This window comes from Scomber japonicus, chromosome 15 (genome assembly GCF_027409825.1).
Source record: "Scomber japonicus isolate fScoJap1 chromosome 15, fScoJap1.pri, whole genome shotgun sequence".
Taxonomy (NCBI): domain Eukaryota; kingdom Metazoa; phylum Chordata; class Actinopteri; order Scombriformes; family Scombridae; genus Scomber; species Scomber japonicus.
This window is the reverse complement of record NC_070592.1, coordinates 27,821,506-27,834,790: the sequence shown is the minus strand read 5'-3', so window position 1 is coordinate 27,834,790 and position 13,285 is coordinate 27,821,506. Positions and strand designations below refer to the sequence as shown.

At 39.9% G+C, this 13,285-nt stretch overlaps 2 protein-coding genes across 2 annotated transcripts in view; one reads left to right on the top strand and one right to left on the bottom strand.

Annotated features, from left to right (window-relative positions):
- The window catches only part of col28a1a (collagen, type XXVIII, alpha 1a), a 28,313-nt gene extending 26,031 nt beyond the window's left edge, over positions 1 to 2,282 (top strand). The window contains exons 33-34 of the mRNA XM_053334161.1: positions 1,108 to 1,384; positions 2,110 to 2,282. Coding sequence (XP_053190136.1) covers positions 1,108 to 1,384; positions 2,110 to 2,282 — 450 coding nt within the window. The remainder of the gene's footprint in view (positions 1 to 1,107; positions 1,385 to 2,109) is intronic.
- Positions 2,283 to 7,077: 4,795 nt separating this feature from the next.
- Positions 7,078 to 12,029, bottom strand: LOC128373956 (glycoprotein-N-acetylgalactosamine 3-beta-galactosyltransferase 1-like). Its single transcript, XM_053334159.1, has 2 exons — positions 11,382 to 12,029; positions 7,078 to 7,242 (listed from the first exon to the last, which is right to left on the bottom strand). The coding sequence occupies exons 1-2, from the start codon at positions 11,985 to 11,987 to the stop codon at positions 7,078 to 7,080; spliced, it is 771 nt and encodes a 256-aa protein (XP_053190134.1). The 5' UTR covers positions 11,988 to 12,029.
- Positions 12,030 to 13,285: the final 1,256 nt, after the last annotated feature.

The following is a 13,285-nucleotide window of genomic DNA, read 5'->3' as shown; positions in this document are numbered from 1 at the left end:
CCAGTTAGCAACGTGCACCAGAAACATCTTTTTTCCATTCATGTCTGTAGGTTTATGAAGCAGATTCATAACTTCCAGACATTCTTTGTCACATCATTCCATTGACGTTGTATACAATCTTGCCGTCTTCAAAAATGTGCCTTTTTCATCTGAAACCACCTTAAAAAATAAGGCTGGTAATTTTCAATATATTTCTTATTGTCAGCAAAGCTCACACACAAAGACAAACAATCAACTCATTCTACTGAGAAGTATTGTGAGCCTCGTTTTTAGTTCTGATGCCAATGCACATATGTTGTTTTACACTTCACTAGCTAGTTATGCTACGTTCACAACCTCTTGATTTTATGCTAGTTATTTTAAATGTTCAGTGTAGTATTACAACGTCTTGCCTCGCATATCTAGCCCGAGCAGCCCCTGTACCATCTGTACATTAGCTGTAAGCTAGCTAGCAACAGACACATTGACTGTGGCTGTGTCCCTTATTTCCGATGCTAACTAATCATCATAATTTTGTGTGATCACCAAACCCTACCATGGATACCACTTTTTTCATTCCATGGTAGAATATTTGATGGCAAAATATAGATATTTTGGAGCACACTGGTGGTCGAGTGGTTGGAGCGCATGCTACATAATGGCAGCCAGGGACCTATGCTGCAGGTCATTCTCTCTCTCCCTCTTTCCCTCTCTCCCTGTTTCCTGTTGGCCTTTCTACCACCTACTGATTGAATAAAGGCAAGAAAAATAAATCTATTGAATACCTGTTCAATATAAAGACATGAAATTTGTGTGAACTTACATGGACTTGTCATACAAACCAACATTAGCTGGTTATTTATGAGAGCTCATAAAAATGGTTAACATTTAATATTTAGAAAATTAGATTTCATTTTGTGGAACTACTTTCTTTCACCTCCCCACATATTAAAGTAGAGGTCATATAGAAATAAAGGGAGTATTGTAAAAGACTGTGATGTTAGTTTCTGCGCTGACTGCCTTTGAAAAGACTGCATTAGTTTGCATTAAAGAGTGTCATGTCAACTGCTCTTTTTGAGTTTGAACTATAAGACTATGTCTGATCTGGGCTGCTCTTCTACTTCCTAGCTGGAATTTCCGGTGGAGGCAGTGACAGCGCCGACTCCACAGACCCCTGAGTCAGGGCGAATCGATGAGAACCTGGTTGACAGGAAACTGTTTGTGGAGCCCTGGAATGACCTTACAGACATCATGTTCGCCTCTCCTGGTAGACGGGGGAAGCAGGGACCTGGAGTGACGTCCGTGGTAGGTCCTCAGACTCCAACTGACTGGCTGTATGAGGCAGAGAGCACAGAGTCTCCAGCCAGCACTTCTCCTCCACCCCTGACAGACTCGCCTGTCTCAGGTAAGCAAACAGAACTGCAACAAATGAGAAGGTTCCAGAGCCTGACACATACTTATATACAGTAAAAAGGATTATCCTGATTACTTCCTTACAGCACTAAAGCCACACCATCAATGACAGGAATTTTCTCAGGTTGTTCAACATGTGTCTTATCGTAATCTTGTGTTTGTTTTATCCATAAAATCTTACCACCTCCCTTCGTCAAATACTATTCTTTTGTTTGTCTTCGCAATGAGCTTAACAGTAATATAGAAAGATAATACAACCAGATAGGAAAGACGTAGTCATTACTCAGCCTCTATAATATAAAACCTCACACACCTCCAATAGAAATGCTGGGGCTGTGACAGATTTATGAGTAAAGACTCTATTTGTACTACTATAGAAGTTTGATAACAATCCAGGCATTATTAGTGGGGTCATTTACCAGATACACTGGTGGTTCCATTAGCACCTGTACTAAGCCATTCGTCTGATAGCTCTTACTCCACCAATTTGCGACCAAATGAAAAAAAAGGGGTGAGGGGGTGTTTAGATAGGAATATAATATCAGAGAAAGACCTCTTTTCAGAGTACAGTACCTCAGTATTGATTGTACACATTGTGGGAAAAAAAGAAAACTATATTTGGTGATTCAAGGACCTGCCTCATGTTCAAAGAGTCACTGAAATGAAGATGACGTGTACGAGCCGTTCATTCATTGTCATCCCATCTCATCCTTTCAGATGAGGGCTGTGGTCTGACTCTGGACCCAGGTCCCTGCCGGCAGTACGTCGTCAAATGGTACTACGACCCCGAGGCCAACGCTTGTGCCCAGTTCTGGTACGGAGGCTGCCAGGGGAACGCAAACAACTATGAGACTGAAGCCACTTGCAAGAATTCATGTGTCTATACGTAACAGACTGTGTTTGGAGAAAAGGGCGTGTGCAAAGCGAACATGCTCCATCAGCGTCACAGAGGAGCAGAGTGGACTGATGACGTAAGCTTTACTGTTTGAGCAGCAGCGGCTACTGCAGTCACAACTCTCTGGACTGCTGGGCTGCGGGTGAAGGAGATGATGGAGAGCTCTTCATCGTCTCTCAGGCTACATTCACAATGCAGGTGCTCCTGCATAATTCTGACCTGCTGCACATGTATCAGCTGTTATTTGGGACAACTGGTCACATCTGTAGCAGAATAAATTGAGTTTATACTTGGTGCTTTGCTGTGTTCACACATCAAATGCTTTGTTTTACATATTGAATTTTCCTCTGAAAGATCTATTCCAATTTAGTCACCAATATAACTAGTGTGATCTTATCTATAGTGGTGTCCCTTCACACAGATAGTTTTGGAATATCTGCCTCTAACATAGTACTGGTTTGAGCTCACAGCACTGAAACAATTCTTTTAAAAAGTCAACTTTGTAGATACAGTGATCTTGTTACTGTTACTGAGATTTACAGTGGATCTACTTTCTACCCAAGAAACAGTCCCTTCTGTTATTGTGAATTACCAGCCTGACAGGAACACTGTTTCTTTAAAGAGGTTTTTTACTAGTGATATTTTTGTAATGTCATTATTCAGTGCAAATAAAATTCCAACTTATTTCATTGTATTTAAGTGGTAAGAAATCTCAGAGACAGATATCTCAAAACCTGATCCAAAGTGTCTGTAGTGGCTGGAGACTACTAGAGGTAGGAAAGATTTTAAGCTCCTGTTCAGTTTGGGCCGGTTAAAACTTCAGGTTCTTCTCAAAATGTATTTTCAATTAAACAATTCAATTTGTTTTAAAGACCTTAAAGAGTCCAATGAGTTCAATGCAATTTTAGATTACTGTGCATCACATAAGTAAGACTAGGCACTAAATGACAACCTGCGACTTGTGCATCCATCTAAGGTTGAGCTTATCTGCTCTGACCCCGACCGTTCTCTCACACATGACGTCAACTATGGCCTTGAGTCTTGAAATTCACCCATGGCTTGAGTGTTCTGCCAAAAAATGAAGTGTTACTTGTCATGTCATGGTGACCTGGAGCATGCTGCAAAAAGTGAACTGTTACCTGCTATTCTGTGACATCATTTTTTTATATTGATAATATCTGAATAATATCTGAACATATGGGGGGAAAAATTCCCTCACTCCACCTGCACAGCATTAGTACTACAGTGATACTAATCTATTCACTCCTCTTCTTTCTAATCAAACTCAGGACTGTAAAAAAAAAAGAAAATCTCCAAATATATGAAATTAGTCTTCAAAATCGTGAGAAATCAAGCCCTTTTCTGTGCTCCCAAACGCTGTGGATGTGTCTTAATATTACAAGAATAAAGTTGTAATTCTACAAGTAAAAAGTCATTATATTTTAAGCATGAAGTTGTACATTTATGAAACAAAAATCACATTTAGCTATGATTTTACAGTTATTATTGGAAGTCATACTTTTCCAAGAACAAAAGAGAAATATTTTGAGAGTAAAGTCAAATTAAGCCATAATATTTGAGGAAAAGTCCTAATTTTATCATTTCAATGTCTTAAATATGATGAAAAGTTCTTTATAAAACCTCTACATCTTTAAATGTGATATGTGAGCTGACTGCTTCTTCTTCTTGTCTGGGCTGTTTCTGTTATCCATCCATTTCCACCTCTTCCTGTCCTCTGCAGCTTCCTCTGTCACCAACACCAACCACCTACATGTCCTCCCTCACCACACCCATAATCCTCCTCTTTTCCTCTCGCCATGCAGCTCCTTCCTCAGCATCCTTCTCCCAATTTAACGAGCCGACTGCTGCTACCACATGATTCTAAAATAATGAAAATGAGGTTCTTTTCATGTTCATTCTCCAGATATCAGATTGTCTTCATATATTTGATCATGTCCATCATGCGTTCATTGCAAACTCCAAAGGTGTTTTGTTAAGAAGGAGACTAATGAAGCAAGACTAAACAATGTGTTATTCAGTCTTTTGCAGGACACAACACTCTCTTCTTTCATTGTTTAGTGTCTTGTGAACGCCAGACTGTCACAATGCACAACATTCCCTGAAAATGAAACTCAATAGCCGTCATTTGGTGCACACGTGTGAAATATAAAGAGGTGATTGTGTCTCTACATCTGAACACCAAAATGAGACAGTAGGCTTTACTTATCACATTTACACTGCATAAGAAGATGGTTTAAATCTCTGAAAGTGCAGCTCATTCTGTTTATCTTTAGTTCATCACCGTCTGTCTCTGCAGGATTACATTACATTACAATAACAGCAGCAAGCAAACTGAGGAAGGTCAACTAAAGAACTAAAAAGTGCATCAATAGAGAAAGAGGTATTACAGTTCAATTTAACATTTATCTGACTTCAGTTATACTGTTTTTTTTGCAGTATGAAGTATCAATCTGAAAAACCCTTGTACACTCTTACTTAAAAACATCACATATTTAAATAAAATCTGAATTGCAGCACTTACACCTGCAATGTGAATGTAGTCTACTGTACTGTATATACTGCTGTTAAATATGTAGTCTATGGACCCAGACAGTATATGAAACATGATATATTTCACTTTAGGGTATTCAAATCTGGGATTAAATTGTGTATTGTTGTTCAGTTTTGTGGGTCATTGTGAGAACTGTCCAACTAAACAGATTGTAATCTTAACCTTTTTATGTTGTAGCTGCTTTGATGTTCATTTCTCAAGCCTTACTGTATGTTACTGTAGTTTATGCTAACACAATATATTAACCTCCAATATGACAAATGTTGTATGAAAAAAGACACTTGACTGTAAAATATATTGTTTTATTGTTTAACAGAAGGAATAGAAAAATTCAGAACTTTGTAGTTCAACAAAATAAACTTTTTCAATAAATAAAATATAATTTCTTAAAGATTTGTCCATTTCAATAACAGTTTTCAAAAGTGCTATTCACATTCAGCACATAAGACATTTGACTCGAAGTATAAAGTTGGAGGTTATCATTCCTTCCAATTAATGATATCTTGACTGATGAGCCTTTGCATATACACCTGCTATTCATAAGCACTATTGTTGATTTACTCACACTGATAGGATCTCAATACATATTAATTGGGCAGGGCTGACAGACTTCAGCAAGCATGACGTCAGGTTAAAGAAAGCAATGCCTTTGATGGGTGCCGAACATTGAAACCTGTTTTTCTTGCTGTAATCATTCCTCCTGTTCATACTGACCATCAGAAGATCCCTTCATAATGTTCTTACAATGTAAGTGATGGAGGACTAAACCCACAGTCCTCCTCCTGTGGAAAAATGTATTTAAAAATTGATCTGATGCTAATCTGAAGCTAGATATCCACATGATATGACTAACTCCGACTGCTGAAACCTCCTAAGCTTCACATCTACTTTTAAATGCATTTTTGTACAATATGTGTGGACACACTGAATGTTGGCCTCCATCACTTATATTGATAAGGCACCTGTAATGGGACAAGGACAAAAAAAAAAAGTTTCTGATACAAATTATCTGATGCTACCAGATACTATTCTGTGGGTACAAAAAAGTTTCCCCTGCTCATGAGAGAAGTATGTTGTGCACACAGTATGTCTGGTGTGGAGAACATTCAGTGCATTTTAGCCTGAAATGTTTCCATGTGTAAATGACCGTCGTCACCGTTATGTCTGTGATGACATTTAAAAACAAACTTTGTCTTGTCCAGTTTTGATCAGGTATTTGTTTTCATTTATGAACAATTACAAAAATACATAGAGATGGATGTGCACAAAATGCGAGAAGAATGGATTACATGTCAGGAAAGAAGGTTTAAAAGAATGAAAACCCAAGCTAGTTTGCAATGCCCATCCCTAAATGGGCTTTTAAAATACATCAAAATTATAAGTAAAATACATTATGAAACTGCACAAGACTCAATATGTACATATACCTGGTAATATAAAACTAATCATATATATACACAAAGCAGCCCAAAACACAACTCATAAACAAGCATACCATAAAAGCACCAGATTACTCATGACTGCTCCCTCCTTAAGAACCAAGTGTATCAGAAATGTATTTTTTTCTTTTTCTTTAAATGAACAGGTGGAATGATTACACTGAAGTGAACCTCTTTCACTGTACACCTGACTGTTGTTTTAAGACAGTTGGAAAATGATTAACATGTCCTTTAAGCTATCAGGAATATTCAAATAGTCACACTGTACAGCTTGCATATGTGACTGTGTAATGCCACTAAATCCAACACAATGTTCCTTTAAGTACTGCAACTTAACTCATGTATGTGTTGACTAATTTATGATTTTTCATTGTTTGCCATTTGGATCAGTTAGCATGTTCTGTTAAATATAAATGAAAGATAATCCTTCATCAAGAGTTTTCTCAAGTTTTACCTGTAAACATTATCTGTGTCAAAGATATTGTGAAAGTACAGTATCAGTCTGTTGTATTTCATGAATTACAAAATTAAGGAAGACTTATTTCACACAATAAGACAGATCAGTAAACACTCACAAACTCACAAACATGAAGACAGTTTTCACAGTTGAAATCGGACCTTGGCAAGAACACGTGAGCAGGTTCAAGGCCTCGCCAGATCTTCAACCATTACTTATTGAATTACAGGTTTTTATACAATGATTAAAAAGAATATAAATAAGTTACACTGACTTGACCTCTCCTCCAGTTAGTGCAGAAGTTATAGTGCAGACAAATGTTTTACATAGACATCTTTGTGGTATTAACTTCAATTTTTTCATGTGGATCAAATCTGTATTTGTATCCATATGGCCGCAGATGGTAGGTCAGGTACTCCAAAGCATACATCTGGGTGGCATGTATATAGTGAAATGACACCACTAAATCTGAGCAGCAGCCTGGACCCTGGAGAGAGAAAAACACATTACTGTTAATTCACAAATAGTGGCCAGGGCCTTTATCCTGTCTCAAAATGATGCTGAAAAACTAGTCCATTCATTTGTAACTTCTAGGCTGGACTACTGTAATTCATTATTATCAGGCTGTCCTAACAAGTCTCTAAAGACTCTCCAGCTGGTCCAGAATGCAGCTGCTCGTGTTCTGACAAAAGATAGAAAGAGAGATCATATTACTCCCATCTTGGCTTCACTGCATTGGCTTCCTGTAAAATTCAGAATAGAATTCAAAATCCTTCTCCTCACCTTCAAAGCTCTGATCAGGCTCCATCATATCTTAAAGAGCTTATAGTACCTTATGTACCTACTAGAACACTGCGCTCCCAGCATGCAGGTCTACTTGTGGTTCCTAGTATCTCTAAAAGTAGAATGGGAGGCAGAGCCTTCAACTATCAGGCTCCTCTCCTGTGGAACCATCTTCCAGATTGGGTCCGGGGGGCAGACACCCTCCCTACATTTAAGAGTAGGCTTAAAACTTTCCTTTTGGATAAAGCTTATAGTTAGGGCTCCTAGAGCTCTTAGCTTATGCTGCTATAGGCTTAGACTCCCGGGGGGCTCCCATGATGCACTGAGCTCCTCTCTCCTCCTCTCTCTCTCTATCCATCCATCTATCTATATCATTAACATTCATGTTCTATTAATGCATTCAATAACCTAAACTTCTTCCCCGGAGTTGTCTGTGCTTTCTCGTCTCACAGGTAATCTGGGCCTGTAGACGTCTGGATGACAGATTCCAGTCCCGGACCTTCTAGCTTCATTGTTGATTTTCACTGTGCTTCTCTCCTCTATCCTTCCTTTCTCTCCTCTCAACCCCAATTGGTCGAGGCAGATGTTCTCCCACTGAGTCTGGTTCTGCCTGAGGTTTCTTCCTGTTAAAAGGGAGTTTTTTCTCGCCACTGTTGCTCATGTGGGAATGTTGGGTCTCTTTAAAGTTAAACCTGAAGAGTTCGGTTTAGAACCTGCTCTATGTGTAAAGTGCCTTGTGATAACTTTGTTGTGATTTGGTACTATAAAAATAAAGATTGATTGATTGATTGATTGATATTTACCTCAGAGGCTTTTATTAAAGAAAGGCCTTTAATTCTAATCCCTTTTTCCACCAGTTTATAAACTGAACATCTCATCCATGCTGACTTGTCTGTATAGTTTTATCAGGTGCTTCACTTTGCCCTTTGTTCCCCTGAGTGATCTTAAATTACCAGGAATAAAACTCTACTGTTGTAAGCCTTGTAGACTGGGTGTGTGAACTCCCATGACCCCTCAAGTTTCCTTGAAGGGTCAAGACCTGGTTCACTTTTCCACAGCCAGGACAGAATTGTTCATTATTCAGATCTAGCAGGCCATTCCTCATACATGGGAGTCATTCTGTATGTGAGTATTTAAGTCCACCAGTAGGACTATGGACTCACCAGGCCCCAACCCCTCCAGGACCCCACCCGACTAACTCAAAGAAGGCCGGATACTCCAAACTGCTGTTGGGTATATAAGCACAAACACTCAGAGGCTTCATCCCAGCAACACATAGCCACAAGGAGATCAACTTCTCGTTTGGTGGGGAGAACTTCAATACTGTAGTGCTCAGCCACTTTTTATTCCTGAGGTGGTGAGCCCACAGGGTGGCAGCTCCATGTTATTTCTTAGGGCTGTGCCCAACTGGGCCCAAGAGGTCAAGGCCTGTCCACAAGATGCTTGTCAACAAACTTCCCTCCCAGGCCTGGCTCCATGAGGGTGCCCCACTCTCTTTCTTCAGGGCAAGGTTCCAACATGCCTGAAATGCTGCTTCACTGAGGTCTATGAATTGTTCTTGGTCTGGACCCTCACCTGGGACCAAATTGCCTTGGGAAACCCTACCAGGGGCTATTGCCCTCGACAACATAGCTTCCAGGATCACAGGGACACTCAAACCCCTCCACCATGATATGGTTACAATTGTCAGAGGAGCAATACATTTTCTTAGAGGGCAAATTCTTTCAAGTAGTTTATGAAGAATGTGATGACATTCACCAAGTTTTTTCCAGGTGTCTTACATTTTAAAGTCCCAACGTCCTATTATGAGCACTTCCTGATTAGTGGTGTCATAGATTGTTGCTATCACTAAAATTAGACATTTTTATAGCATATTAAACTACAAACATTATTAAGCATAAATAGACAAGGTTTTGTACCTGGTCCATTTTTGTCTGACTGATGAGTGCCATCTCATTTTCTTGTGCTTTTTCTACCACTAGGTGGAACGAAAAAAGTGTATGAACAAGGACAACAGGTCAAAGTTAAAAGAAGTGAAGTATAAGGTCCAGCAAACCCAAAATGTAATGTCCCCATATGAGAACGCAGGGTTGCAGGTGGTTAGGGAAAATATTGTGGATATGGAAAAACAGGGTCAAGGACTCACAGCCATGTTAGCACCTGTGTAAGGTGGTATGTAGACAAAGCTGTACTTTGAGCTGAATGTTGAAGTTAACATGCTGCCATGCTAATACTAAGCAGGCATTGTGTTTACCATGTTAATCATTCTAGTTAACATGCCAAAAATTGCTAATTAGCACTGCACTGAAAGTACCAAATGAAAAGTCAGAGGGCATGAATGTGTGTACCAAGTATCCCAGCAACCCATCCAATAGTTGAGACAGTCATGAATGTCAATCTTGTGGTTATTTAATTTACCAATGTCAGGAGGATTCATAGTCTGGGGAACATGAATGTCTGTACAAAATTGGTAGTCCATCTGATATGAGAGTCATGTTGCTAGCAAAGCTAAATAAAATAAGGCAAACATTTGTTACAAGTGTAAAGAACGTCAACTTCAGTCTCCTGAAGATAAGGTTAGCAAGATGGCAGTGTGAGACCTGTGCAGCGGCTTCTCTAGTTCTCGGTGCTAATATTGTTAATGTTGTTGCTTTTGGAACTAAATACCGACCAGCCAGCTCTTTAAGTTCTGCTTACATCGGAACTTAAAGCGCAACTCCACAGATAGCAGCTATTGAGTGCATCGGTGTGGAGGTGCAGACTACGCCGCTTCCGGGGGAAGCGGAGGCGGTGTACGAGGAAACAGAAGAGGGGCAAGAGAGCCTGTCTGCCAGCCAAGCTAAAGGCTAGCGCCAGCAGACTGTTCGTCCGTCTGTTTTGTCTACCTATCTGTTTGTCTGCCTGCTGGTCTGTTTGTCAGTATATATGTAAAGCCACACAATAACCCTCCCCCTACTTGTTTACCATCAAAGATCAATATTAACACATTGTGTATTACTATGTAAATATTTACTTTCTGTTTGATTACGTAACTTATGTTGTCTGACTTTTTAGTCAGACACAAGTTGTCCTCCAAAAATGGGGGAGGGGGGGGCTTAGGTCAAATACAGGGTCATTTCTCATCTAATGACCCACACAGCATGTGGCATCATGAACTGCAATAGGAAGAGTGCAGAATGCCCTCCTGACCCATCACTACCTGATGCTCTCAACATCTTTAATGGCCGATTCGAGGCATCAAACTCCAGCACCATCACCAGGTTCAAAATCTCACTTGATGACTCCCCTCACAGTGTAACATCAGCTGAGGTGAGGAAGACGCTGCATAAAATTAACTTCCGCAAAGCTGTAGGCCAGGCAGCTCAACAATGCCACGCCCTTGATTGCTGCATGGTTTTACTGTCCATTCCCTTTATGAGGCTCTGCTATGGGCTATGACTTGAACTCTTAGTCTTAGTCTGGATGTTTAGTTTTTAGTGATTCTTTTATATTTATATACATATTCATATGTTTTTTTTAGTAAACATATTTATTTATATATTTTTAATTTAGGACCGGGACCTGAGCACTGTGTTTTGTTTTTTTCCATGTTCCTTGGTGAAGAAATGACAATAAAATGAGTGAGTGATAATTTGGACATGGTACTGTACACATCCACAAGCCACATGTTTACTTTCTACCAATAATTAAAAAAGGTATGTCATGCATTGGAATTGTACATAGGCTAAATCATCAGGTGTGTCAAGATGGCATTATTGAGACACCAGGGATTATTTCATGGAATTTCATTTGGCATGGGTCAAATACAGATTCTTAGTAGTAATTTGTGTATTATGTTCTTACCTCTACTGGGGTGTAGTGATCATAAATTAGATACCACGGCCGTGGTCTTGGCAGTTGTCTGAGAAGGTAATAGTCTGGTGGGTAAGGATGAAATGTTTGTCTCCCTTTAACATCTCTGGAGTCCGCTGGTTCGACCTTCATCGTCTCCATACATTTCCCCAGAGCCATGTCCTCTATGGTGGAGAAGTGTTTGCATTCTCCAGTATCAAACCCTTTGATAAATCTTCTTAGTGCTTCCTTACTGAGAACATAACCTGCTCCTCCACTCATGTAACCTTGTTTGATAAAAGGGGTAAACCTTCTGCCCAGGTACAAAGGCTTTTCTGGATTATACTTGGACAAGACGTGGCGTAGATTCTCCATGACCACAAACGTGTCATCGTCTGCCTTCAAAAACCAGTCTGCGTCATCCAGATAGTGCTCGTAGATGTACTGAAATGCTCGGATGGTCTTCCAGTAAAGGTTTTCCCTCCCCTCGCTCACGTTCAGCCTCACGGTCGGGAAGTCGGTCTCGACTGAACTCATGTACAACACTACGTTGCAGCGCTTGGCCCATGTTTTCTTGATGTGCCTGGTGCGGGATTCCAAGTTTTTGGGCCCCGTCATGATCCAACACAAGACCCGAACTGTCTGAGAGGAATTATCTCTGGAGCTTTTCTCGGCTGCAGGTGTCACAAACACAAAATATCAGAAATGTATAATATGATTATTTTAGACCTAAATCTGGAGCACCCAAGACACCTAAGCCCCATGCGATGCCTGAAATCATACTACTCACTACACTGTGTGGTGCAACACACACACACACACACACACAGGTCAGTGTGTCATTTTACAGTCATACAATTCTTACACCTGGCAGTGATAACACAATAAGACATACATTTCTGATTTGAATAAGTCAATCATCAGTAGAATCTTCTCACCTTGGACAGTCTCAGGCTTTTACAATAATGCCTGCCTTGTTTATTAAAATCCTACATGGTCTTGCCCCATCCACCACTGATCCAGTTTGTGGCCAGAAAGGACCAGAAACACAAGGTCCACATTTGGATGGGACTATGTTGTTCCTTGTAGAGGTAGTATGTTTGGATGTCCAGCCTTCTTTATCCAACCCACCCAATCTTCTCACTGTTTAAAATAACTCAAACTCTGGCTCAAACACCAGAGCTGCAGCCATAACTAAACCTTTAGCTTCTGTGTACATCACCATCAGACTCTATTGTGGACAATGCTTTTACTCACTGTTTGTATATTGTAATGTTTTTTCTTTCTTGTCTCTTCTTCTTTGCTTGGCTAAGTTGTTGACCTGCCCAGGGGCCACAGACAGTAACTTTTGTGTCGATTATATAGACATATTCAACTTAACTGCTGTAAATGGCATTTTGGACATTTTCCAAACCCTTCAGTGGCTTACAGTCACACTACACCCAGGACCCTCTGATTGAGGTGTAAATAGATCAACAGGTTAAATATGAGGGCTGGCACAGGTTTGTTCATAAAACTTATCTGACCCATTCAGAAACTTGTTGAGCTAGTTCAGGCTGTTCCACATGGTGTTGGTATGTTTATTTCTACTGCACCTTTATTTCCTTGTTGAACTATGGACTATGTTACTGCACTGAAGCTGTATCATAGTTAATTGCGCATGTTTTCAATTTTTATGTCATTACTGTATATTCTACTTTCATTTTCCTCTTCATTGTGTTTGGAAATGTTTCAATGCATTTCAGTGCCATATAATATATATATCTTTCTGCTCTGACCTTCCTGTTCCATGCCAGCGCATTTGTTTCCAAACCATCGTGACTTCTGCCTCCTTCTGCAATGTAAAACATTCAAGCCAACATGCATCTAAATAGCTGTGCTCATTCATGAAGCCTGGTGAAGAAAAAAAGACACTA